Source organism: Pagrus pagrus (genome assembly GCF_965226575.1).
Source record: "Pagrus pagrus genome assembly, chromosome: 16".
Lineage (NCBI taxonomy): Eukaryota > Metazoa > Chordata > Actinopteri > Spariformes > Sparidae > Pagrus > Pagrus pagrus.
In genome coordinates, this window is record NC_140200.1 from 26156787 (window position 1) to 26184515 (window position 27729).

General features: G+C 39.4%; 2 protein-coding genes across 9 annotated transcripts in view; both read left to right on the top strand.

Annotated features, from left to right (window-relative positions):
• The window catches only part of enah (ENAH actin regulator), a 137672-nt gene extending 132166 nt beyond the window's left edge, over positions 1–5506 (top strand). For all 5 annotated transcript variants that reach the window (XM_084376907.1, XM_084376906.1, XM_084376905.1 and 2 more), the window contains one exon: positions 1238–5506. In XM_084376907.1, coding sequence (XP_084233033.1) covers positions 1238–1275 — 38 coding nt within the window. In that variant the 3' untranslated portion in view covers positions 1276–5506. The remainder of the gene's footprint in view (positions 1–1237) is intronic.
• A 1098-nt stretch (positions 5507–6604) lies between these two features.
• Positions 6605–27652, top strand: lbr (lamin B receptor). Of its 4 annotated transcripts, none has more exons than XM_084378102.1 (14): positions 6605–6629; positions 13853–14027; positions 14478–14693; positions 15828–15911; positions 17532–17709; positions 18999–19195; positions 21559–21613; positions 21953–22147; positions 22281–22384; positions 22949–23074; positions 23265–23433; positions 23654–23734; positions 24251–24373; positions 25697–27652. In XM_084378102.1, exons 2-14 carry the CDS (start codon positions 13863–13865, stop codon positions 25855–25857), a joined length of 1854 nt encoding a protein of 617 aa, XP_084234228.1. In that variant the 5' UTR covers positions 6605–6629; positions 13853–13862; the 3' UTR covers positions 25858–27652. The 4 variants fall into 4 exon arrangements, with proteins under 4 accessions (XP_084234228.1, XP_084234226.1, XP_084234227.1 ...); XM_084378100.1 differs by lacking the exon at positions 6605–6629 and adding an exon at positions 9071–9109; XM_084378101.1 differs by lacking the exon at positions 6605–6629 and adding an exon at positions 9083–9217.
• The last annotated feature ends 77 nt before the right edge of the window (positions 27653–27729 follow it).

Below are 27729 nucleotides of genomic sequence, written 5' to 3' on the forward strand. Positions count from 1 at the left end.
AGCCGCAGCACTCATGTTGTTGCAGCAGAAGACAGGAAACTGCAGACAAGCTGTCTGAGGGTTTCAGCACAGCAGCCCCAGCTGACACTGCTACAGCTGGCTGAGGCAGTCTCATGCTGGTTGGACATTTAGGAAGGGAAGTGCCACTAGAGCTCCAGTGACTTGTTCAACTCAGAAAGGTCTACCATTTCTATGAACTTCTTAGTTGAACTTTTAGCCAAACAGTTCATATCAAGTAACAAAACATGTCGTTCAAATGTCATGTTGCGCAGGACACGAGTTATACTAGGAATTAAATATGAGCAGGGCTGGATTACAAACTGGCTGAAGGTTCCGTGTGGAGCAATTTGTTAGTTGTCATTTGATGAACTCAACTGAACTAACATGAACTAAAATAACACAAAGGGTACCTCCAGGGAAAGCTGCATGAATTCTGATAAATTGCCTCGAATGATGTCACTCTGTGGCTAAGTTGCATTGTGGGTGATGAAGGTGTCAGGTTTTAAAAAGCACTCTATAACACAGTTAGACCCATAAGAGATATCACCTTTTTATTCCATGCATTCGTCTTCCTTCTCAAAACCTGATGCTTACATTACCCACAATGCAACTTAGCCACTGAGTGACATCACCGGAGCCAATTTATCAGATTCAAGCCCCAAGGAAGAGCACCAGGCTTTGAAGCTGGCCAAACCGTGTAATCATCACGCGACGCACTGTGGCCCAAAAGACTTTTTCCCATAAGCCTACATTGTGAAAGAAGCATCTGTAAAACGGTGGATACACTTTTTGAGCGCCACAACCCCACAAAATGACTCGTTCACCATCATAATTTGATTCACTCTTTCCAGTAAGATTTGGAAAGTCTGGAAAAGTCACAGGATCAAACCATTTTATCTCTATTCAAGTTAGCCAGGCGCTAAACGGGAAGTTAGCCGGGTATTTTCTGGGGTAATCAAATGTTTTTGTTTTTTGTGCCACTTACGGCCCGCCATCTCCAACACTGTGTCCAGGTTTCTTGATACATCCATGATCTGATTACATGCAGCTTCCTCTGGAGCCACAAAAGGGATTTTTCACATATGCAGTAGTTCTCCCTGTAAAGACCTGTAAACACACTATATGTAAAACTGGTGGAGTTACTCTTTAAGGTGGCTTCCTCATTCTTACTTAATCTTTGTGAAGTTGAGTTCAAGTCGAAAATGACTCAGTGAGTCTTTTTTCTTTGTGTCCTCAGCTATCAGGGAGGAGCTGGGCAAGTCCAGCACAGCGTAGAGGATCCAGACTCCCTCGTCAAGACATCTACATCCACGTGACCTGACAGACAACCACAGTCAATTTAAGACATGACAATACAACAGGCGGAAAATAAAATCCACAACACAGTTGAGACAGTGCTGATGACAATAATCATATTAATACTGAGAGAGGACATTATTTTGGGGCAGAGCAGCATTGGACAGATCAACAACGGACAGGGTGGTGGTGGGAGGCTTGTAACTCTGCTAGCTGTGACTCATTCTACGAAGGCTGCTGTTCCTGCTGCCTTCCTGCCCCAACCCCCCCCCCCCCTTCCTCCTCCCCTCCCTCCTCCTCCTCCTCCTCCTCCTCCTCCCCCCGCTGAGGGCATCGCATCCTGGAGGACAGTGCACAGTCTGAAAGAAGCGAGTGTCTTTATGCAAAGATGATTTCTCTCTCTTTGTCCTATAATAACAAGAAAAAAAAACACACAAAAAAACAATATTGAACTCTTCGACGATACTGTATTAACCATAAGTGAGCAGCGATGCTAAGAATCAGAACTCTTGTTATTAACTATCAGAAGGCACGTTTTATTAAGAGAGTTTGGAGACAGGAAGAAGGTGGGGATGGAAAATAAAAACTTTTTTTCCCATAATGCCATAGGGGTAGCGTGCGTGCGTGTGTGTGGGTGTGTGTGTGTGAGTGTGTATGGGGGACTGACAGTCTCGGGTGAGGTCCACCACTGCAGGACACTGTAAAGCTTGTCTTCCTCAAATACTATTTTAACCTGAATATGTACAAAAGAGAGAAAAAGTTATTTAGAAAAAAAAAGTATCTATCAACCATGTCTGTTTCAGTGTAGATCTAAGGCCATATCAAGTAGCTCAATAATCCAACCTTTACACAGGACGCTCTCTCGTCTGTCTCCTCGTCTGTGGAATCATAACCAGAAGTGTCGTTCCCTCTGTGGACACGTTCTACACTCATTTCTTTGTTCATACTGTTGAGTGGCGGGTGGACGAGACACGGAGGGTAGCTGCCTGTCAGAGCAGCCGCTGTAGCTCTCTACCAAACTTTATCCGTCAACGGAAAGTGCTGACTTGCCCATCGTGCTCGTTGACCATGGCCAGACGTGTAGATAGAACTTTTCCTTCCAGTCAGTTTTGATTTGAACACTCCCTCTCCTCCTTTTCTCTGTCATGTTTGTCATATTTAGGTACTCCGTTCGGTGCGTGTGCAGTCGTCTTCTCTATACGCTGAGGGTCACAAGTCTGCCACGAAATTGCATTAACTGTCACAAGTTTGATAACAAGCAATAAGTGTAGCATCTATTCTAAGGCCCACCTGCCCCAGTCCCACCACCACCAAACATTTATCAGTGTCTGTCTGTCCTTTTTGGCCCTCCTGAGCCCCCGTTGGACAATGTTACTGCGTGACTTGATCGCAGATTTTCTGTGAAACTGAAGGCCGATGTGAAAGAATATGAGAGCAACACTGTAAGACATGATTTCATGGAATAACAACATTTCTAAATCATAAAACTCTCCTTTTTTATTTTTTTTCTATAAAATCCAAGGATACTGTATCTTTAGCCACATTGGAGCTGAACTGATTTTTTTACCCTTTGTTTTACTGCATTTATAAAATAAACCTTTTGAAATGTGCACAGGAAAACCCAAATGTGTAAGAGATGGTGTCCATATGAGGACATGAATGTGCCATTTTAATATTTCACCAGTGCTTAGTGATGACGTGTTTGTCTCATCTTTTTTTTCTTTGCCTTTTTCTCCTGCCGCTGTCAAATCCTTAACATTTACATAGATAAGGGAACTGTCACTTTATTCTAAAAACACTTTTGTTTCTACATTTCCTTCAGTTCAGTGCTGAGTTTGTTTCATTAAAAGCTCAAAGTTCAATCAACCTGAGAGGGACATGTCAGGAGCTGAGAGACTGATGTCTAAAACTGTAGCTGCTGCTCAAAGATCCCATGTCGAGGTAACAGATAAAAAGTCCAACTTACAATTTTGTTCTCTTGTTGTCTAAATGACATCCTGAGGAGGGACCGTAGAACTAATGCAATCAGACCTCATGACTGTGGGGTCTTCAGGACAAGCTTGGCTGTTGAGAACAACAATCCAAATGATTCCGAGGTGATGAGATCTCCTGAACAAGCTGTAAAATGACGCTCTGTGATTTTGCATTTACAGTGTCAATTCATGGTATCTTGATTGTTACATCACATTGAGAGCTCACAAGGGAGCAGTCTGAATACTCAAACTATACTGTCATAGTTCTGGCTTCCTTGCAACAGTGACAGTATTTGTAACTTAGAGGGGCAGTCCAGCAGTCTAATATTGCATTACCTTAATCTGAGAGGCATATTTCTAAATCAAATCAAGAAAGGCTGAAAACATCCTGCCTAGTCTGACCATTCCCATAATGCAACTCGTTAACGTCTTTTCATTGGACACACCACAATCCCTGTTCTAGATTAATGGATAACACTTTATAATAACCATCACTAAAAAATGGTAAATTTATAGTTAATTAACATTAGTTAATAGTCATTTTACTGTTAATTAGTAATGAAATGCTTTATTAACCACTTATTAAGCAATTGTTTATTATATAGTTGCAACTGATGTTTATAAACCTTTATAGTTGCTTAATAAATTGTTTATGAAGCATTTAACTGTTTGTTAACAGTTACAAATGTATTAATGGTGGTTATTACAAAAAATGTGTTGTTTCCAGGCCGAGGCAGAGATAAACCTGGTGACGTCATCACGACATCGTCAGGCTTGTTTTCACAGACAAAACCGATTCTTGTGTGTAAAGTGGAGCGCTCCTTCATGCCTTGTTCTCATCATGCCGTGCTTTTGTCCTGAAATCCTACCAACAGGTTATTCAATCACTGGCTGTCAATCTGGATCTCATACAACACAACTGTGTTCAAGGGCTTGGATGTTATAGCTTTGCTACAAAAGATGAGATTTCAGTTTCTCTCATTTGCTTTTGATTGGGTCAAATTCTGAGATGATGTACAGATGCCATAATCCTTTGGTCTGGGTGTTGGAGTTTTTGGCATCTTTTTCAGATTGCAGGATCATTTCATCTCTCTCTGTTGATAAAGTTGTATCATCTTCTCGTCCACTTTTTTAAATGGAAACACACAGCCAAGAGGCTCCCTGTACTCAGTGTTTACACAGCATCAATTGCACTTTAAGACAAAAACCCACAGAGCAATCCAGCATACTCTGACAACAGTTGCTTTGAGCCTCTGTCGCCAACAGTGTGGCTAGCTCACCAAAGGATTCAACTCGGCAGTCTCCTGCTAAACATAATCACTCTCAACAAAGTCGCCTTTCTTATTTTTATATCATTTTGTCTAAACAAGGAAGATGTCCATCTCTGTATTCAGTCCTTGGGACATGATGGCAGGTGAAACGTTTTGATCAAGAAGAGTTTATCTTTGTGAAGCTATGTGGTTTGTGCCTTGTTCCGAAGTTGCATTTAATATGTCAAAGATATAAAGATGACTAGTAATAATCTCTAGGGACTGTCATTATGATCACATGCAGTTGTTATTTTGCTTGTTTTTCTTTTTTCCATTATGTTGATTTGAAGGGAGAGATTAACGACCTTGGTACTGTTCCCCACCAAGAAACCATCTTGGCACCGAGATCTTCTTTGTTTGCTTTTTTTTTTTTTTTTTTTTACATAAATGTGATTTATTTCTATATAGTTGTGAGGTTGAATTTCTTACAGCTCAGAAGTACAATCAAACCTTTGAGACATGAGGCTTACAGGGGTATAAAGATGATCTTCGCTCTGAGATGATTTTTCTGAACCTAAGCCCTGTTTGGAAGTCCAGATGAGTCTGGCTGCAGTGTTCTGTGTTCCCTCATGTCATTTAAATGTCAAAGAGACTGTTTGTGTTCAGCAGCTTCTCTCTCTTTACACGCTTGGAAATCTGTTTTGTCCTCTGCAGTGAGGTCTGCTCCATGTTGATGTCAGATTGCTGATGGAAACATTTATCTTTGTCTGTGAACCCAGTTTTCTGCTGAGGGAACTGAAAGAATTGTGAATTTGCAGGAATATTTGCAGAGATGAATTTGGCTGAAGCAAGTTTCATGGATGGGTTTCCAGACTTATTCTTTTATCATCTGCATTGTACCATACTGTTCTCATGTTAATTAGTCTTTTCTTACATGCTAACACATTGTTTTGTTTGAGCAAATTAAATAAAAATTGCAATACAAGACTTAAAGTTGTTTCTTATTAAATGACCTTCACTGTTGTGAACCTTGAATAAGCAGTACTCAATTTAGCCTCAGACGTCTCATTTTTCAGACCTTTATGATAAATATCAAACATCATTACAGCATTTTAGCTCATGTTGACGCTATACACTATATTATTTAACAACGGAAAAAGATGGATTTAGTGTCAAATTACTATCAGCATTACAAATGCTGACGCTAATGGCAAGTCAGGTGAAGTCTCGCAGTCCAAAACAGAGTTACAGCATTCTGCTAAACAACTGAAGTAGCTGCAGACTTGATTTAAAACAACTGAAGAAAAAAAATAAAAATGGCTCCATACAGCTCATCTAGCATGACCCAAGTCTCCAGAGGCCCTGAGATCCCAAATAGACTTGTGAAGACTTTTGAATACCATAAATGTGCAGTTGAGCTGGTGCACCCACTTCAGATGGGGTGTATGCTAACACTTTTAGCTTAGCTGCCGGGGCTTCTGGAGACTTGGATGATACTGGATGAGCTGTATGGAGCCATTTTATGATGGGGAGCAGGGGTTGTTTTGTACATTTTAAACAAGTCCCCACCTACCTCAGTTGTTTAGGAGAATGCAGGAACACTGTTTTGCTGTGACGTTTCAGAGATGCTTTGTTGCCTACAAAACTGCATTCAACTTTCCATCGTGCAGATAATGACTGAATTTGAATTTTTTGAACAAACTGTTCCTTTAAGTCAGTTATCTGCCTCAGCACCACCAGTCTAAAGCAGCAAAACCTGTGTGAGTTTTGTTGCTTATGAATGAAACTTTTCATTTCTAAGAGTAAAATAGTGTTATTTCTTTTTTCAAACCTAACAATGTCTCACTTTAAATGAATAAACCCCCCAGGGACAGTTACAGCAGGTGAGCCTCTGTTTGACAGCCGAGTGACTCTGACAACATGTCTGACTGTTCCACAGTCATGCTCAGCGGAGGAGAACAAGAACAGGAAGAGGAACACTAACTGAAAATGAGTGTATACGAGCCTGTCTGCTGTGTCGCTGCAGTCCTCCCTCCTCGTGCTGCTGTGTGAGAGGATGACAGAGCTGAGGTCAAGACCAAGATTTGAACCTACAATACTGCAAGTTGTGGTTTGTACCTTCAGTTTTCTCAGCTGCGAAGAATATTATAAAGAGGATTTTGTACTGGCTCTCAACTCTAGGGTCAGATGCATCACACCTATTCAATATGGGTTTTTTTGGGTTTTTTTTTTATTGTGTCAGATCAGGGTTTTGTAATGTTTTTTACACACTTGCACAATTATTTTTGGGGAAGCATTGGTTGTGTGCAAAAGCCTCCAGTTCCAGCTCAGCTGTCAGCTCATCTTTTCTCTTGGCTCATTCACTAAGGTCGGTGATGTATGACATGAGAGAAAGCGTGGAAAAAGAGGAGGGAAATGTGGAAAGCCCCGGAAAGGGGTGTTACTGAAAGAGAGAGGGTTTGTATGCAGGTATTTACATAAAATGGCTGCTCATGACAAGTTATTCATGAGGAGCCAGTGTACGCATTTACTGAATTATTGTTTTAAATCTTGGAAAGCTATCTTTATTATCATTTAAGGAGTTTATATCACTATCCTGTTAGATGATGAATAATGAGAATAAAGGCTTTGAATTTGTACATTTGTATTTGTGGATCTGGTACAAAAAATAAATAGTCAGTTGTGTTCCTCTCTTTTGATTGCATTAAAGTTGTAGAAACAAAACAAAACTGATGAATTAAATACAACCTAGTATTTGACTTTATGTTATTAGTTATGAATTTTAAAATAATCTTGTAAAGTTTCTGGGTGACACTTGCAAAAGCTGTAGTTGCCACAAACATTCTGGGTTTCAAGGTGAAACCAGTTTCTGATTAAAGGAGACTTCCCGCACTTTATTGGTTCTCCGCGGCTTCACTTTACAAAACACAAAGCAACACTTCCTGTGGGCGGCGCATAGAGAGGGCTGGCAGTTCTTCTGCAGTTCATCTGAGGTTTTGTTTGACTTGCAGCCAGAGAGGGGCTGTACTGTGGCGAAAGCTGCACTTTGACAGGAAAACACCCTGAGCTGCAGAGAAAGACGAGGAAGCTGAGAAAACCTTGATGCTGTAATTGGATTGGAGAGTTTGAATTTTCAAAATCAGTTTTCTTCCTCTTGTGTTTATGAGCTTTGAGCTTTGTCACTGTGAGTGGCAGGTGTGAATAACGTGTCAGCTCTCTCATATATGCCAGTAAGCAACAGCATGCAGCTGTAATGACTCCCCCATACTCAATCTTCATGTCTGTATGTCTTCATGGTAGTTTGATGCAATCACTTTCAGCTGATGGTGCACTTTCCCACAGAGATGTTACAGTATAACACATAATAGCCAATGTAGTGAACTCATAATAATTAAGTTTATAATTACAGCTTTAAAAGGAAATAACTTCCTTAACATGAAAGTTTTTGATCTGAAAGTCACAAAAACTTTAAATGGAGACCTAATTCAAATTCAACACAAACAACACAAATTCAACAGTTTAAACAGCGAGCCTCGCACTGTCTGTGGTTTTATAGTATTTGAGGCAATATTCAGCATACAGTGAGACTTTTTTACAGATATTTAAGTTTTTAGTCACGAACATATTGTATTGTCTACTTTGAAGTTGAGATAATCAGAAAGTTTAACTTTTAATGTAAGGTCTCTTATTATACAACAGCTAATACTTTAACACGTATATGAAAATGTATTCAAGTATATTTCCTAATATTTAGTAAATGTTTTAATGAATAACTTAATGACAATAAATCCTGCATCTCATCTAAAATATGTGCACTGCGAGTGCAGCCTATAACAATACTGACCCCACCAAGGGATTTAATGGATATCCATCTGTTTAACACAAAACAAGAAGTCTTATGAGAATGATGGCACCATTATGATGACAGCTTCCCCCAGAAACAGAGAGAACATGCAACTTCCTCCTCTCTATTGAACATTTTTCATGAACCATTAAGATAGAAACACTTTTTCCTTTAGCATAAAATATAACAATGGGTTTAAAAAGACTACATTTCCCAAATTCATTTGATTTCCAATCAATTTCAACAGGATTCTTATGGTAGCCAATGTTATAGCAGGCTGCATTATCAAATATACTGGGAATTATTGTATATATTTTTTTATTACATTAATAAAAAAAAATGATATACACATACAATAGGAGAATTTATATTTGACTATTTTCGAATGACATTATGATAATTTGAGTATGAATTGTTTTCTATTAGAGCCGCTGTATTAGTGAGGGCTATTTAATGACATCAAGCAAAATATAAAGCTAAATGTGTCAATCATATGGTAAATATAATGTTTACTGTGTGATATCTGTTTAGATCTGACACTTCTACCATTTTGTCTGACGGTAATTTGACACCAGTAAACAAAGTAGTACAACCAATCCGATTTCAGTTAAAATCCAGCGATGACCAATGAGATCACAGAACTATTTGAATTGAACGCTGACGTATCCAATCAGCATCCTTCGCGCCTTTCCAGTCACTGGTGGGTTTTGCCCAGAGAGGGAGGGAGAACGAGCCTTACGTCAAATGTGAGAGAAGTCCGCTTTTAAAATATTAAGCTTAATTTATTAATTCTTCGTTTTATTAAGGAATATCTTACCAGTTTTACTCTCTGGAATTATCCGCTTGGCGTTGAGGTAAGTACACCCGGCAAACAAATATGGTTGTGATGTAAAATAGCAAATCGCTGTACGTTTGTCTTTGTTGGGAAACTGGGGCTTAGCCGAAGCTAACTCAAGCTGGCTGTATAACGGCGCTGTAGGCTCTGACTAGTTCCTGGAATCTTAACTTGTTTCCACCGGTCCAAGTAAATATGTCGTAGGAACTATACGGTTATGTTGTGTAGTCGCCACCTTTCCCATTAATATCTTATGCTTGTATTAGAAATGTTTGGTAGTTATAGTCTGTAACAGTGTGACGTTTATTAAGTTGTAACGTCACTAGTGTGGACGCGCTATTCGCTATCATCCAGATTAACGGTACGCAACCATACGATGGTCAGAAATTAGACAGTGCCTGCCTAGTGTAAGACGACTTTATTACATCGTAACGCTAACATTAACTCAGTCGGTGTTTCGATGACCTACGCACGGTATATTTGAGAAATGATTTGCTGGGATGACGTTACCGTCACTGAATTATGTTCGGTCGAACTTATTTACTAATGCTCACGGGTCGAGTCTTTGACGGGTGTGTTTGGTTTCTTCGTCAATGGTATTTGAATGCATGACGTTTTCCCTCCTTTCCTTTCTGTCGCTTGCAGCTGCATCCCGTCTGCGTTGAAGCTAACAAAGCTAACGTTCGTTAAAGAAACAGCTCCTGTACATCACAGTTGACATATAGATTATAGGTTTAGTTTACTATTATACTCGAATACAAACCAAGTTCTCGTTCTTTTGTCAAACAGTAAAACCTCTTGATTTTAGATGTGAGAGTTTAGCAAAGGTCAAATAAAGTTGACTAAATAATGAAGTTACTTGTAATTACACCTAATCTCAAATCATGACGCCCGTCGGCATTTCACAGGTGACAAAGATATAACGGGTCGGAGGAATAAGCATCTTCCATTAACTCACTTAATTTTAAAGCACAGTGTTGGTTTGCAGTTTTTGCTAAGTGTTTGTATTGTGTGTATATTAGATAGTCTTATCTACGATAGGTGTAAAGTACACCAACAATACGTCTAATACGGGGAGTGAAGTTTGTGTTGCAGTGAGTTTTCTGCCTTTTTACTTTGCGGACCAAAGGAAACCATGCAGACATATTTCATTGTATTGTTTTTTGTACTTATCCCACCGCTATTAAAAAGTCAAATAATACGTCAGTGCAATGTTGACACAAGAGGTTATCGCCACTTTGGTGGGAGTTTACAACCCAACACATGTTACATGTCAAAGGGGCTGCATACCAGGTGGAGCAGTTTTCAGCACAAAGGGGGGATGTCTGCCTGACTTCTGTTTAAAACCCCACCCACGTTACAGCCCGTATCCTTTCATCAACTCTGCCTGAGATCTGATGGGAAACTCTCACCAGTCACGATTCAGCCCTGAATTCCACATCCCATATGGAACACGGCAGGCAGGCCAGGAGAGCAGCGCAGGGACTTACTCTGGGTGTGTCATGTTGAGATGTTTTTCACACAGATCTTGTGGATTTTTGGATGATGTGTTGATGATTAGATGAGTTACCAGTGGATTAGGGCTTGACTGCATATGTTTGACTCTCCCTGCCTATTTGTAGTATTCCTGGTGAGACAACTTCTCATTGGGATGTTGGGAGCTTAGCTGTAAATCCGTTAACTTATTTTGTGTTTATAAAGGCTTACATGAGATTGATGAGGTACACATTAGATTTGATTGTACAGCAGAGTGGTTTAGTAGTCTATCAGTTGTTATTGTCAAGTTTAACATGAAGAGGTTCTTTGATACATGTATAATGCTTAATTTCTCTTCAGATAGACAATTAAGAGTAAAAAGCACAAAGAGAACCAGTACTTTTTTAACTCATACCTGTCATTTATTGAAGCATTGCAGTGTGTTGACCACTGGAATTTAAATTAGAAAGACTGGTGACAGGAGGCTGTCATTACGGTATGTGGCTAAAGTTGTCTGCAGTAGAGACGTAAGTGTGTTTTGTTGCTGTTCTGAATATAAGTCAGTGCTTCCTTTCTTTTAGCGACTTAAGGTTCTTGTTCAGGTGCTACTAATCAATCCTTTCTGACACATTGCAATGCTTCTTCTGTGTTCTTATAGTGGCAATGGCAAGGTGAGATGAAACATGATTTAAAATAACAGCATATGCTTCCATTTATCTCAGTTATCATAGATTTCCTTTGAGTTGTGTGCAACAACAGTATTTCTGTGCATGGTTTGTTTAAGAACTCAATGGACTTATAGTAGTAAAACTGACTATCGCAATCTTATGACCCCAGTTAAATTTTTATGGTTGTCCTCAAACTGACTGTTCGCAATGGCAGACTTACCAGCTACAACCACAGTTTAGGTTTATGTCATTTTTACTGTGGCTGGTCTGAAATTCCTTGCCTGGTTGGCTATGACTTGAATGGTGCACCACTCTTTCAGACAGACAGCTTTGGGTAAACCTAGCAGGGACAGACCTGTCAGCAGTTCTGCAGTAGTGTGGTGGTTTTCTAGACACTGAGCCTCCCCAGTCACTAATGGTCCATAATGCTGACCTTGCCTGGCCTACCTCATTGTGTCCTGCAGTGCACACTACAGTAGGTTTTGTTGCTCTAAAGTGGAAGCTAATGTAGGTGGTCCAGCCTCAAAATGTATGAATGTAAATGGTAAAGCACTGGTGTATACAATTTGATCAGGTATAGACAGAAACAGAGGATAAGAGCAAAGATGGTGCTTGGTACTTTTAACTATTTTAATTCAGAATTTAGTTCGTAAATGGTCTAATTCTTATTCTTAAAGAATCCATTGACTTTTGTGGTACAGTGTTTCTTTACTTCTCAATAGGATAATATGACATTTATTTGAACAATATTGAAGCAGGTATTGCCGAGGAATCTTTATTGTGGTCAGCCATCAGGACAGTTGGGTCAGGGCTCCAGGGGGCAAATATTTTGGTCGCACATGTGCCTAAAATATGTAAGGTGCAACTAAACATTTTGCACTAGTTCACCTGATATTCAGCAGCTCAGATTAAAACATTTAAATAAATACTAGCTGGGTGTTTGTTAAAAATATCATCTTTTAAATCAGTTAATGGTTTTTAGAATACCCCAATAATGATCTATATTGATTTATTTGTTTTAGATTGCAAGCACTTTAAACATCAGTACTTTGTGACTTTAATTTTTAAACAATTGAGGTTATCACAATCTCTTGTTGCATGTGCTGTGATTGGAATGAACAAATGTTCACCTTTTATTTCTGTTAAAATAATTTATATAATTTAAGAAATTAAATCAAAATAGATGTGGGTGCATCTAAAAGAAACAGTAAGGTGCAACCAATGTAAAATGAGTCTGGAGCCCTGAGTTGGGTGACAAATATAGAATTGGCTGGCCTCACTTTGCTTCACCACACATCTGCCAAGTTAGTTTCACACATCAGTAAAACAAAATTAAATCAGAACCTTTGTAGATCAAGGGTTCCTTCAGGGGTTCAGGTCTAGACTGTGGCTAGAGCACTTTATTATGTTGTCCTAGGGTTAAACATATTTCCACTTCATTATTTTTATGACTAAATGCCTGGAGGAGTGGCCAGAACAGCTCACTCATCTCTGCTCATGTTGTAGTACTGCCTTTTTTTCTCATCTGCTTCAGTTCCTGTTTTAGCTCAAGGGCACCTCAAAGCTCAAAGTCAGGACTTCTGTGGGTGCACGCTCTGACCCTTCAGTGGCCCTGTGCCGTTTGAATAACATCTGCTAAGTACAGTCACATGATAAACTGTTGTTGTTTTGTTTTGTGCATTACTTTGCATGCTAAATCTATTGTATGTAAGATTCTTCTAGTTTATGATTAATTTATAATTGGTTTTTGCTTCACAATTATGGCAACAGCACCATTGTCACTAATTCATATTGTATGAATCTATTTTTTTTTTTTAAATTGTATTACATGGTAATGCTGACTTGTTGCCCAGCCTTAGTTAGTCTATATGTAAATGAAGTGAACAGACAAAGTTATATGTCAAGTCTGTAACTGCCAAAGCAGCGTGAGTGACAATGAGCCCATTGAGAATTTGATTTTGCCACTATAGTTGTCATTCAAGCAGATTGTTAAAGTTTGAGCTCATGCTGTGTTTCAGTGGACTGTATTGACACAAAGGGCAGGGTACGATGACAATGCCTGTCATTGTCAAATTATTCTTCTTCATTGTACTCACCAGTGGCAAGTTAGGTTTGCACTGCACTGACGGTTTTCTTTAAAATGATTCCAGATGCATTTGATGCCAAATGTACATGGATTCCCCACTTTTTTATATATTAAAAAAATCTCAAATTTCAACACCCAGCTTACACTGTTTGAATAAAGGGGAGGGAGAAAAGCATCTACAGTGATTGTGCTCAGTCTAGTAAACCCTAGGATAGGACACGGGATCAAAGCATAAAGAAACGCTCTTGAGTACTATTATCTTACCTCCTTTGCCCTTCTTCTCTTTGCCCTACCCCTCCTCCTCTCCCTTTCCTATCTCCTGTCCTCTCTCTTTCAGTTTCTCTTTTCTGTCTCTTTCTTCCCTCATTCATACACTTTCTTCTGCTCTCTCTCTCATTATCTCTTGTCTTTTACATGTTCTCAGGTCAGTGAAGATGCCTTCTGTGAAGTATCAGAGAGGGGAGATGGTAATGGGCCGCTGGCCTGGCAGCAGTCTGTATTATGAGGTGAAGGTGCTGGGCTATGATACCAAAAGTCAGCTTTACACTGTCATCTACAAGGATGGTACAGAGCTGGAGCTGAAGGAGCAAGACATCAAGGTATCTGCACATATACAGACTTAAAAAACTGAAGTTCACAGAGTCTTTAGAGATTTGTGTAACATTTTGTCAGTGTAGTATCTTGTTGTATAATTAAAATTGTAGATTCTTGGCTATAAAGACAGCAGAGGCATGAACAATTGGAATTATGGATATTAATCAGCTACTACTAGCTTGTCAGGGAAAGTTTCAGGTGGAATCAAAGCTTACAGGTGACCCACTCTGTAGTTAAACATCTACAGTGTTAATGATTGTCCATCCAAAGTGGTCTACTGATACTGGCCCTCATGATAAATGTTGCTTTAGCTTTAACTCAGGCAGACAAAGTTTCAGCATCATGTAGAGACAAGATGAGGTAGACCTCTAATCACTTTGGCCTATAAAAACAAGGTACAATTATTAATAATGGTTTCGATCTCTTTTGTTGTTTTACTTGCTGTTTTCCTTCAGAATATTGGTGGTTTCCAGACCCGGTCTCGCTCCCGCTCTCGTTCTCGATCACCAGGCCGCCGTCGTAGCCGGTCTCGCTCCCCAGCGAGAACCACACGGCGCTCGTCATCCCGCACAGCGGCGGCTGTCGCTTCTGCAGCTATAACAGAGAGTGCACCCTCCTCCCGCAGGGATGCAAGGCTGAAGGATACGCTAGAAGTCAGGCTCAGTCCCCTGGTAAGTGCCACAGCTGTCTTCTCAGTCTGCTAGCTCTTCTCTGCTAGAGAAGCTGATGTACAGAAGAGGTAGATCAAAAGAACTCATCAAAAAGAGTGTGTATATGCCGATCAGAAAAACTTATAGACTTGTAGTAAATACATTTATTTTGTCATGTACCATATATATTGATACTGATACATACATGACTGTGTTGTATGCAGATGTAGAGTCACTCCACTAAATCCATGTTTACTTCCTGTTGCTACATGTGTTGTTAATGTCACTAGGTAACAAAGACAGTCTCTGCTGTAGAAAGATTTTAACCATGAACCTGTAGGAATCAGTTACTTGGTGCTTCCTGTGCCACTAACTGAGTCATACAGTATAATGCATGGGTTGCTAAGTGACAGGGTAAATTGCTATTTGATTATTATTGCATGCTCTTCAAAGTCCTGTTATTTATTGAAATCTGTCTTGGTGCTCCCCTTCTGGTCTTTCAGGGCTCCAGGATGCCACTATTTTGGCTGCACAAGTGGCCAGAAATTTGTCAAATGCGACTAAACATTTTCACTGGTTGCACCAATGCATTTGAGCTAATCGCAGTTTCTAGTTAGATGTTATTTAAATGAAGACAACCATGTACTTGCACCTTTATTCCTGTTCACACACACTGCATTATGTGTTAAGAAATTACATTAAATGTATTATTGGGAGCACCTATATTATGTGGGCACCAGTGTAACCAGTGTAAAAATGTGTCTGTTCTTAAACTTGAACTACCAGGCAGGTTGTTCTAATTAATCTCATTATGGTGCTTGTTTAGTTCTTAACTACAACACACCAAGATGGGAAAAAATGAAATGTCACTGTAGATGAGCTGGCACAATTACAATTATTGGTCAAGGACATGTAACTAAATTTAAGTTGTGCTAGTAAATGATTTTAAAAATGTGCACAGTTGTCTGGCAAGATCCAGTCCATCATCAAATGTCATCATCAGTACCTTGTCTTTGTGGGCCAATATGTCAGTTTCTGTTTTTCAGAATTTTGTGCATAACACCATCACATTCCCTCTGCCTATTCCTCACGTTGCTTTTTCCCCCTTTTTGTCTCTCCATCTCCATCAATCTCCCTCCATTGTTTGATGGGCAGCAACAGACAAAGGCAGCTGAGAACAATAGCAACAATAAGCATGAAAAGAAAGAGGAGAATAACACTGCTAACAAAGTAAATGAGGTGAGTTTTATCTTGTAATAAAAAAAAAATGTTCATCTGTGTGCCCAAAATGGTCCATATTTACCCAAATGAAAAACTTTAAATGACACAGACCAAAGTCATCAAATACACACAACATTCAAAATCTTAAATGTGAAAAACATGTCATGACTTTGGACTGGACTGCACAAGAAAGCATTAATGCTTCTTTTTTATTCATAAGCTTTTCTACTAGTGCATCTCTCTTCAGTTGAAATCAGTTTAGTCAGATAGATGGTATTCCCTAAAAAAACAAGTGATGTTCCAGGCGCTACTCACGTAGTGAATGGGCTTTAGAGGTAAGTCAGAGCTGTTGGAATGTCATGATGCATGCACGTTGGGGGGCCGTGTGTGTGTGTTTTCCAGCTGAGAGAGGCTCCCCTCACAAGATCGTGCTTCATTTAGCCCGTCACATGATGTACCAACATGTGCTACGTCTTTACTTTCCCTGCCTTTTAGAAATATCTGTTAGCTTTGCAGGATCCTATGTCTAGACTAAGTTTACAATGGTTAACTATCTTTGCTTCATAAAGAAGTTAAGATAAAGTAAATAAAACTTTCACAAATACTAGTAGTAATAGTGTCGTATTTCAATTCAGTTGTTGTTTGTAGTTGTTGTGCCCATTTTGCCAGCTTTGTTGTGTTGTTTTTGTCTAAACCTAATCCCTGAGTAGGATTTCAGATCTGAGACCAGCTAGTCTCTAAAATCATTGTTAGTCTGTATGGCTATGTGACCTAATCATTAGTCTTAAATAGGTCTATAACCCTCTGTGAGAAGCTCTCTAAGAAAATCCAGCTCAGTCGTTGCTTTGTAGTTTACTGCTGCAAGGTTACTTCATGAAAAGATTTAAATTTACAAGATAGCTTGGTTTAGTAAAGAGCAGGGTGTGTCAAAAATTGCACTAACTCAAATATATCTCGAAGGGCTATAATTGAATAAGGAGGGGGATTTTACTATTGGATTTGATTTCTGATCTTTACCTCTCGATTTGATTGAGAAATAGAATCTAATTGAATGGAAATCCTTTTTGCAAGTTTTCTTGTTGTGTTTTAATTTGTATATGAAGAAACATTTTGTGACACTGTATGTACTGTAGGACTTACTGGTCTTGAGCAATAATATGTCCTATTATTGCTCAAGACCAGTAAGGCCTACAGTACATACAGTATGTTTCAAATGTTAACCAATTATTTCACATTAAAAATATGGCTATCCTCACAGACTGTTTCTGCTTTATTTGTGATTTTTTCAGCCATAGAGTGATTCAGAAGACCAATTTGTTTTACTGCCACCAATTGCTTTGCATCATTGTGGACTTACTACAATTAACTCACCCTGCACCAGTACTATAGGTCTGAAGCTAAATATTGTGGGTCAAATCAAGGTCCTTCTCTGAAGAGATTATTTAATCTAAAATGAATTCAAATAGTTAATAATTAAAGGTCTGGCTGGTTGGATACATTTTATCCTATGACTTTATGGTATACAAGAACTTTGTTGAAATTACCAGCCCACATCTTGTGCAACTTTGACTTTGATTTGTTGATTTGTATGTTTTGATAATCCAGAATCCTAAATAAACCTTAATCTTTCTTCCGAAGTCTGAGTCTAAGGAAGAGGCAGAGCCTGAGAAGAACCAAGGCCGTTACAATCTGCGCCGCAGGAAGGAAGATGGAGACGCCAAACCAACTGAGGCCAAACCAGAGCAGCTGGAGGAGAAGGATGCCAAGGTGGCTGCAGCTGCTGCTGCCACCCCACTTGACTTTGGTGGGAAGATAGGTACGTTACAGATGGAAAGGAAAAGCAGTTTCATGTCAGTATGCAGCTACTAGCCTGAGGGGGATATTTAAAGTCGTCCACAGTTCATTTTAGGCCAGACTGAAGGCCACAGAATTGTATTTAGTCACACTTCACATTTTCTGTTATTTGAGGCCGTGTTTTGTGTTAGTGTCACCTCTCTGAAACCATTATTACAGTAATTAACAGTTTACATTAGACATTTTTGATAAATGTACCAGGCATTACAGGCTGGCCACACAGGGTGCTTGTTTGGTGCGTGGCGGCTGTGTTGCTGTGCTGCTGCTGCAGCGCGGCTCATGTATGCCCCATCTGTTTACATGAGTTTACCTTTGATGATTATCAATATATGATGACCTGATTTTCCTTTACCCCCGTTGAAAGAGCGAGAAAGTGGGAGGGAGGGAGAGAGAGAGAGAGAGAAGTGGGCAGGGAAAAAACACTGCCCTTCACCTGTTGTGTGTATTCTCTTCATGTCTGTTACATACTCTACAGATAAAGACAATAAAACTGTAGTGACATGCTGGTGTGATTTGGTTATGACTGTCTATAGGTTGTTTTCAGGTCTATTTTTGCCAAGAACTGTGCCTGTCGCAGTAAAAATAGTCGAGACACTGAATCTGTAGATGAAGCGATGCAGCAGCCTCACTTGACACACATGTAAGAAGCGGAATCATTGATCCAGTGTGACCAGTCTAATCTGTTAACATTGATGCTGAAATGAAAAGCGAGAGGTAACGCCACGCAGCAGCGTTTAGCTGGTTGGTGTGAATATCTTTCCCTGTTAATCACTGACGGACGCACTAATTTGGTCATAGGCTATAGATCCTGGCAGTACAGGTGAAGAAAACCTATGGTTGTATCAGAACAGTATGCATTTCGTGCCATTCTGGGCTATCATAAGCTACACACAGCCTCTCGGTTTACTAAAACAATGGAACACTGCCAGTCAGATGTGATGCAAGCCTGATTTTTGAAACCACAGTATCTACAAGCGGTGGTCAAATGTCTGCTTTCCTTTTGGACCTCCTGTCTTGGCTTCACCTCAATGTTCAGTACATAACTTTCCCCACCCCGCAGATAGCTCAGCTATGTGACTTTCTTGTATGTTGGGAGTTGTCAATGTGAAATCAGTGACTTAATTTATCTGTGTGTATGTGTTTCTATGTAATTGGTGGGGGTGTTTAGCTAGACATGCAGAAATGTTGTGTTAACGTGAACCTGATTAAACTGACATAAAGTATCCCTGGTGTATCTTTCTCTTTCTCCAGGAGCGTACTTCTGGCTGCTCTTCCTTCCAGCCTGGGTTCTCTTTGTGGTACTCCAAGTCAACTTGGAAGACCCCAGTCTGGTCAACTTCCCTCCTCCTTTGCCCCCCCTCGAAGATTTCTTTGATGCCCAGGCTCTTGGTTTTGTCATCCTCTGGGTCTTACTCCAGGCACTGCTCTACATCCTGCCTGTTGGAAAAGTGAGTGGAAGAGTTGAAAAACTATACACACATAAATACATGCAAGAGTTAATAAAGAGAAATTAAGTCTATGCAGCAGCATACAAATGCAGTCCGTTCCCCTTCCACCTCTGTGTAATCATGCATAATATCATGAGTACAGTGTGGGTAAGGTGATAGCCGCCAAACTCTCAGTATTCACTGATACAGGAGAGACACGTGAATCGGCACATGACTTTTCCTGTTTGGTGACTCTGGCAGGAGGCAGAAATTGGATTAATGGTCAGGAGTAACAGCTAATGAGATGTCCAGAGGAAATAGGAAGCTCTTGTTCTTTCCCTGGTGGGTCCTCCGCCTCTTGATATCTTATCTCACTAATTGCTCACCCAAGTGGTAACTCTTATAAACATAATACGTGTTTTATGTTTGGTATTTCAGTCCAAGTAGTACTTTTCTTTTAATGTAAATCAAAAGCACATCTTCCCTTTCAAAAGTCCCTTCCTTGGTAAAATGAAGACAGACATCTTCCCTTTTATAGTTTTACAATAAAAAATCTTAACTTGGCTTCTGAAGTGATTTGAAACCTATCAGAGAAGCAAACTTGTGAACAGACTGTCTGTGCCTCCCCTTTTATATCCTGTCGTTATCCAGTGGTTCCATGAGTTTTAGTGTGCATGTGGCGAGTGAGTTATTTGACAGCTGAAAAGTATCCACCAGTAGAAATTTGATAATAACGTTTCCACTGCGGCAGGCGAAAGATATTATTTACGTCATTTTCTCAAACTGTCCTTCACACCATATGCACGGCTACAAGGAACTTTACCCAACATTGTGCGGATGAGCTGCATGTGTAAACGCAAATGTCCAAGTCAGTTGAGCTGGACATTAACTGTACTTTACCCTGCCGCCCCTCCCTAGTACAAAGTCCATTTGAGACCATGTGTGAATAGAGCAGATGATTGTCTCCAGGATTTACAGCGAGTGAGTGGGTGTGTTGACAGTGTAAATCACCTTTTATTGTTCTCATTTAGTAAGCTAAGATTTTGAAAGACTGCTAGATTCACTATGTTGACTCCTGAGGCACTTGTTTTTATGGAAGTTCAAAGTAAAAGAAGGAAATGATCAAATGTGGTCAAGTATGGTCCAGTTAAGTATTTTTCCATTGAATTCTATAGACAGTTTGTTCTATGTTATATTAGCATAGATTTTTCTCTTATTGCAAGGTATGGGTACTGAACTGACTGTACTTTTAATGGTACCAACCGAATCACATTGGTACTACTGAGAACCAATTCACTTTTAATCAGTTGACGCCAAATTTCATTACCTGAGAGCACACCTTTAGAGTAACGTTATAGTGAGAGATAGAGAGACTGACACGTCACATTGAATCAGGGCAACACTCGCTGTAATATTTGTAATTTAAAATACAAATCTGACCAGGTCAACAAAGCCAGGTCCCCTGCAGAACCCTTCTACATGAACACCAAGGCATCAACAACTTCATAGACATCCAACATGTTGTTGGAGATAACTAGGCCTTTTTCGCTGTCTTGGTTGACACTGTCTTAGCATTTTTACTAGTGTTAGCCAAAACTCAGTCCCTGCCTGTGTCCGAAAATTCGTTGCCAACATGCTGTTCAATACACAGTATTTAAGGTTTTATAGTACGTCTAAAACCTTAGTATGTACCGATAGTATGTGAATTGCAAACTATTCACAAGGAATTATAACAGTATCCCCCTTTCCCCCTTTGAAGCAAGGCTGGTTGTATTCGGTGACTTATTTTTTACTGAAATTATATTTTTGGTATTACAGAGAAACTGATAAAAGGTACCGTTCGTTAGTATTGTCAAAAATATCGATACTAAATATTTGAAACTGTTTCAATACTCATTTACCACAGTATCGATACTGATAGCAGCTGTACTTTCTTGCTCTCTGTCCTCTCTGACAGCAATTCGACACACACCGCTGCAGTGCCCACATAGACCTGCTTCCTCTCACTCTGCTGACTATGGTCAGAAGTACATAAACTTAAGGAAAAAAAGTACACAGTTCTTCCTATATTTATCTTTTAATAAAAATCAAAAAAATTCCCTCAAGGTTGTGTCAATTTTTTCTTATTGTATCAAAACATGGTATCAGATATCTATATTTTTCAAGGTATTGTATCAAAGTTAAAAATACCAGTTTCGTGGCAGCACTACTGTTGGGTACCAGTATCTGTTCAAATGTGAACAGTACCCAGCCCTAATTATCACCCAACCCTACATGAATGTGTTCATATGTGGGCAGGTGACCCTCATTTAGCCATGACCTTTGCAACCTACAGTGCTATTGGTCAGTTGTTAATCCCAGTGTCTTCTGTTTCTCTTCTCTAGCTGAGCGAAGGCATGCCACTGAGGTCTGGGGAGAGGCTGAAGTACAGAACCAATGGTAAGGCCATGTGAAGTGAAAACTCTGTGTCCAACTCTTAACTGTGAGCAAATTCAATCAATAGGTGTCTGTAACAGCACTCAAAGCCAAAGTTGAATAAATTAATTTATTGTATTAATTTGTGAATTTTGTGTGTCACATTTAGTGTACTTGAACGGATTGATACCATGTTCTCACTACCATTTACCAATTCTTACCACTGGCTCATCTGTTACTTTTTTACACGTTAAAACATATTTACCTTTTAACTTCCTTTCTTTGTAGTTTTAAATCAATTTCAAGCTGTCGTTCCTTCTTTCTTCTGTTCATCTGTATCTAAACCTCTCTGTGTCTGCCCAGGTTTCTTTGCCATTACGGTGAGTGCTCTAGCAGCAGCTGCAGCGGTGTACCTGGATGTTGACCTCACATACATCCACAGCCACTTCCTGCAGCTGGCTACAGCCACCTTCCTCATCTCCGTCCTGCTTAGTGTCTACCTGTATGTCCGCTCTCGCTATGCTGACCCAGCACAGCTGGCACTGGGAGGAAACTCTGGTAAGGGCAAATACTAAGTTAACTGATCAGATACATTGTTTTGGGCCTTTCTTACTCATTCATTTATTTTGTTAGTTGAGTGCTTTGAATAAGCAGTTTTCTGATATCTTTTCTCTCGCTCTGTTTTCTCCAGGCAATGTGGTTTATGACTTTTTCAAAGGACGTGAGCTCAATCCTCGCATCAAAAACTTTGATCTGAAATTCTTCTGTGAGATGCGCCCTGGTCTGATTGGCTGGGTGAGTTGTCATGGGACACCAAAGCAAACTTTTGTCTCAAAAATACACTAACTCAAAGTAAAACAAATGTTGATTCTTATTATTATACATAAACAACATGCATAAAACAGGCCTTTCTGTATCAACATATCCAGACACATGAGTCAGAACGATTTACAGTTATTCTGCCTTGATTTTAAAAATGTGCCTGCACACCACAGCTAATTGAAGAGAAAGTGCCACTTAATCGGTTTCAATGGGGCATTTTCTGTACACATTGCACTCCCTAGTGGCCACATTTGGAATTGTATTTTAACCTCAGCAGTGCCGTGAGTTCAAGGAGTGCCTTATGTTTGCTCGTGGCTGCAAGGCTAATGTAGAATTTCAGCTTAGATTTTATGGCATCATAGAACTACAGCTTCTGACATGGGTCTCTGTGTTTGGAGATTTTTAGATGATCAGTTCGAACGGTTTTCGAAGTATTTTACGAGACAAGGCAGATATCTTCACAAATGGCTATACTGAATTCTGGCTGATTAGGGACCATTCATAATGATGTTGGATTTGATCTGTCTCATTGTTCAGTGTTTGATCAACTTTGCGATGGCGCTGGCTGAGATGAAGCGGCATGGTCTGGATGCTCCATCTTACTCCATGATCCTTGTGAACCTCTTCCAGCTTGTCTATGTGGTGGACGGCCTCTGGAATGAGGTGAGCTTAGCAGAGCACAAGATAAAAATGTGCTGTAACAGTGACATTTTCTCTAAACTATCATTCAAAGGGAATTTGATGAAATACATTGATATTACATTGATAAAATATTACATACATGGCCAGGTAAACAACTCATCTTAAAAAAAAATCCGTAGTTGTGCCTGAATGTGTGTTGTTTTCACCTCAGGAGGCCATCCTGACCACCATGGATTTGATGCACGATGGTTTTGGCTTCATGTTGGCGTTTGGTGATCTGGTGTGGGTTCCCTTTACCTACACTCTGCAGGCCTATTACCTGGTCAGCCACCCCAATTCCCTGAGCCTCCTTGCCGTCGCAGCCATCATCACACTCAAACGTAAGTCAGAAAAGAGAATGACACTGATGTCACTGATCATCTCCATTAAGATTTGGATTGTTTGATTTCATAACTTTATTTACATATAGTTCTTGTTACTTTATATTGAGGTCTTGTTCCCAAAGAGATAAAGTTATCATTTCAGAAGTCATTCCATATTCACAGTTTCTCTAAAGTTTGGGTTGATATTAAGTTCCCTCTTTGTCTCTCTGTCTTTCAGTTGTTGGCTTCTACATCTTCAGGAAATCCAACTCCGAAAAGAACGCCTTCAGGAGAAACCCATCAGACCCCAAACTGTCTCGTAAGTTCTCCTGCAGGCTCAAGACTAATTATGTCATGAAATTACTTTTTCTCTTCTACACATTTCTCTATTAGCCTCGAAGGGAAATCACTGAAGCAGAACAACCATTAGAGTTACTTATGTTAGTGCTCTCAGTTGTCAGCCCACTAGAGTAACAGTATGTCTTTGACTGAATTGTCAGCAGTGGTGAAAACCTATCCTTTTTAAAGACTAACTTAAGTTAGTTAATGGTTTGTGTGTTTATTCATACCATCCTCTCAATGTTTGAAGTCAATCTGTGCACCTAAAAACCTTTCACACAGCCAATATACAGTATATCTTGGAAAGCTGTAGTTAATATATTTGATGTTTGATTTTATTTATTTGAAATAATTACAGCAGGAATTATACCTGAAAATACACTAGAATGTGAATATGTATAATGTTTTATCAACAGGACGAGTTGTTAATAAATTAAACCAAATCTACACAGTGTTTCATATCAGTTGATCTCCACCTTTTTTTCTTCCTCTTCAGATTTGAAGACTATCCCCACGGCTACAGGGAAGAGTCTGCTGGTGTCTGGTTGGTGGGGTGTTGTCCGCCACCCTAACTACCTAGGAGACCTTATCATGGCTCTGGCCTGGTCTCTACCTTGTGGTGAGTTGGCTTCACATTTGCACTACAACTAATCAAACAGCAAAGGCACTAGTTTTGAATTAATGTGCAGGATGAAGCTTGTAGTCCAGTGAACAGTGTGCAGGTGGACTGGCAAAGCATGTGTAGCATTTTCCATGGCTTCAGGTGCATGATAGCCATGAGTTACACGTAGAAACATGGCTCGATGAGAAACAGTGTAGGACTGCAGCTAAAAATAATTGTCAGTGTTTATTAATCTGTCAATTATTTTCGCAATTGATCAATTAGTTATTTGGTCAGATGACAACATCAGATGTTTTGTTTTGTCCACAACTCAAACCTATTCAGCTTACTGTCATAGAGGAGGAAAAGAGCCAGAAAATATTCACATTTAAGAACCTGGAGTAAGAGAACTTTGGCTTTTTTTCTTTCTTATTTAAATAAATGTTGCAGCTGTATAATAACATATTATCATATATGGGTGTGTAAGGGGCTTGTAGAAATCATACCCATCACGTCAGCTTCTCTCGTCCCCTGTAAAAGCAGCACTCTTCCTCAAAGAGGCACTGACTGTTTGGCAGCAAAGTAAACATAACATAACATACATGCATACATAAGGTTACCTTGTTTGTGTGAGTTATTATGCAGACATTCATTTGGAATCACAGTGATTCTTACTATAACCACACTTGCAGTGAAGAACTTACATAGTAAGGACATATCCAACAAATGAAATATCAGTACAAATAAAGGTTGTCTGTACTTATTTTCTTGGTGTTTGTTAAGGTTGCATTCAGTTGCTGAAATAGGAGCAGAAAGAGCAACTTTTTACGAAACCATGTGGAGGAAAAGGCATTGATGCACTGATCTCTAGTGGTTGAAATTTGAAAGACTCACTGCCATCTTCACATATAATATCATGAAATATTTCCTGTGGCTTGTGTTACAAGGAGACAGCTGGTGACAGGAGTGCTAAGAGAACAGAAGTTTGTGTGGGTATTTTGCAACAGACTGGTTTTGGCTTCATAAAATTAAATCAATGAAATGCCAATGAATTAGATGTGTATAGTGAGCAGTTTGTGAAACTCAAATTTGGGACTATAGATGAACTGTTGCCTTCAGATGGTTGTTAATCAGCTGACAGGGAAGGCCTACATACAAGCATCACTTGTTGTAGATGAGAGATGCTGGTAAGATTCACTACATCACAACACTACAGCATCTTTACTCTGATTTCCAGACATAAAAATGATGTGAAAAGATGAGAGCAAATAACTGACAGGCAGATTCAATAGTTTTTTTCTTTCCCCCTGTCCTCTTACCATTCACCATTCTTACCTGCAGGCTTCAGCCACCTCCTGCCGTGGTACTACATGATCTACTTCATCATCCTGCTCGTGCACAGAGATTCCAGAGACATGAGCGAGTGCAGGAGGAAGTACGGCTCGGCGTGGGATGAGTACTGCCGAACTGTTCGCTACAGGATCATTCCCCGCGTCTACTGAGGAACCCAACACTGGACACTCCCGAGCTGAGGCCTTTTTTGACCCAATATTATGGCTGTGAAGGCTCACAAAAACCCAAAAATGAATGGACTGACTGACTCATTTGTCTTTTTAGAGGCTTTTTTAAAACCAAGAATCTTTTTAAAAAAAATCTTGATTCTAGACTGAAGGTGCTACAGTTCTTTGAATTTTTTGATGGAGGAAAAAAAGACAGTCATTGGTATTATGGATTGTTTGAAGAATTGCCTTTTTAAATAGAAAATACTCAAAAAATATATACTTTTAAAAGTTTACATAATGGGTTGGAAAAAACGCCTCTGCGAGGAATGTCTTGTTAGGATGTATATTTTTGTATATACACATTTGTTTTTATACTTCAAGAATAACTCGCCACTTGCATATTTTTTGGTCTTTGCTCCCACATTCAAAACATTCAAATATCAGCTTGGCTTTTATGAATAATTTTGTAAGTACACCTTCCTACTATAATTTTACTGCTTGTGTATATTGTGAAGGATGGGATTAAAAATTCTGTTTAAATGATGAATTTTAAACCTGTACAGTGGAACTCATGTTCTTTCTCAGGACCCAGGATGATGTCAGAAAGTTGAATTAGAGAAGTTTTGTCTTGATAATTTTGTTGTGTATAATTTTATATAGATATCTAGTTTTGACTTTAGAGTGTAAAATAATTTTGGTGGTTTCAAGAAAAATGCACTTACTTTTCCCTTGCGTTATCAAGTCCAAAGTCTATTGATTTGGCTGTGCTACCTCAGGTTCACTCACTGTCCAGTCCTTCCTCCTCTGTGCCCTCTGGGAGGCAGTGTGTGTAATTATGAGTGTGATGTCACTGCTTAAGAAAGGAAAATGAGTTAGACTCGTTTTGCATTTCAACAATAATTTTAGTATCTGTTATGGTACCCATCCACATCACACAAGTCATGCCTTTAGAATAGAACTCACTTTCATTTCCTGCATTTTTATGGCGCTGATGAAACATTTCTGTTTTGTCGAGCTACTCTCTAGAGCTATTATGAACTGCTTGTTATTTTTCCACCACTGCCACATGAATTTGGTTTGAACCTATTTAAGCTTTAACTTGCCAGGTCATATGACAATGACAATTGTAATGAAGTTTATACTGTGACCACATGCAGAGCTTTTGACTGTGTTGGCTTTTATATCCTGTGCATTACCCAAATTATTTTTATGCATGTGCAGCTGTAGATAAGTAGCAATACATTAACTAGACTAGGTAACATTTTTTTATGCTGTGCTGACTGAATACCGTGTAAATATTTTTAAAATCATGTTATTTTGAGTAAAGAGGTGACAGTAGCGGTAATAGTAATGTTTCTCATTAGATATTTAATGTTGCTTTTTTTAAGTTAATTACCTGATTTTGACCACTGTAGTCATGTTTACAGCTAGATCTGCCATGTTTCCGACAATACTTCAAAATGTATTGAAATTGTTGTGAAATGTTTTCTCTCTCATCTTCACCTGATGAGGGAGAAAACATGATGAAAATTGAAGCCACAATTTTTTATTTCTCTGCGCACAACATGGTGATTTTCTTTCTTAATATTATGTGGTAAATTTCTCTCCTTGGTTTGGCAGTCTGTAAGTGGAAAGCAATAAGTTGGATGTACTTTGATATATGACAACAATGAATGAGAAGTTAACAGGTCCAGCAGGCCGTCAGAGAGGATGAATCAAATCTGTGACAGTGGCTGGAAAAAGCTTATCTGTACAAATGTTGCAGCATAAAATAAACATTTACAGTATTTCCTTTTTCTGCCTTCTGTGGAGTTGGTTCATTTGTTGGCTTGAGGGTGAAGAACAAGACACAGCCTTCATTTGACTGTGTGG

Excerpts from the sequence above, each read along its gene's own strand:
- lbr (XM_084378099.1), top strand. The coding sequence starts at position 10,596 with ATGGGAAACTCTCACCAGTCACGATTCAGCCCTGAATTCCACATCCCA. Across the intron at positions 19,196-21,558 it reads ACATCCTGCCTGTTGGAAAA|CTGAGCGAAGGCATGCCACT; the intron begins GTGAGTGGAAGA and ends TCTCTTCTCTAG. Across the intron at positions 24,374-25,696 it reads GGCCTGGTCTCTACCTTGTG|GCTTCAGCCACCTCCTGCCG; the intron begins GTGAGTTGGCTT and ends TCTTACCTGCAG.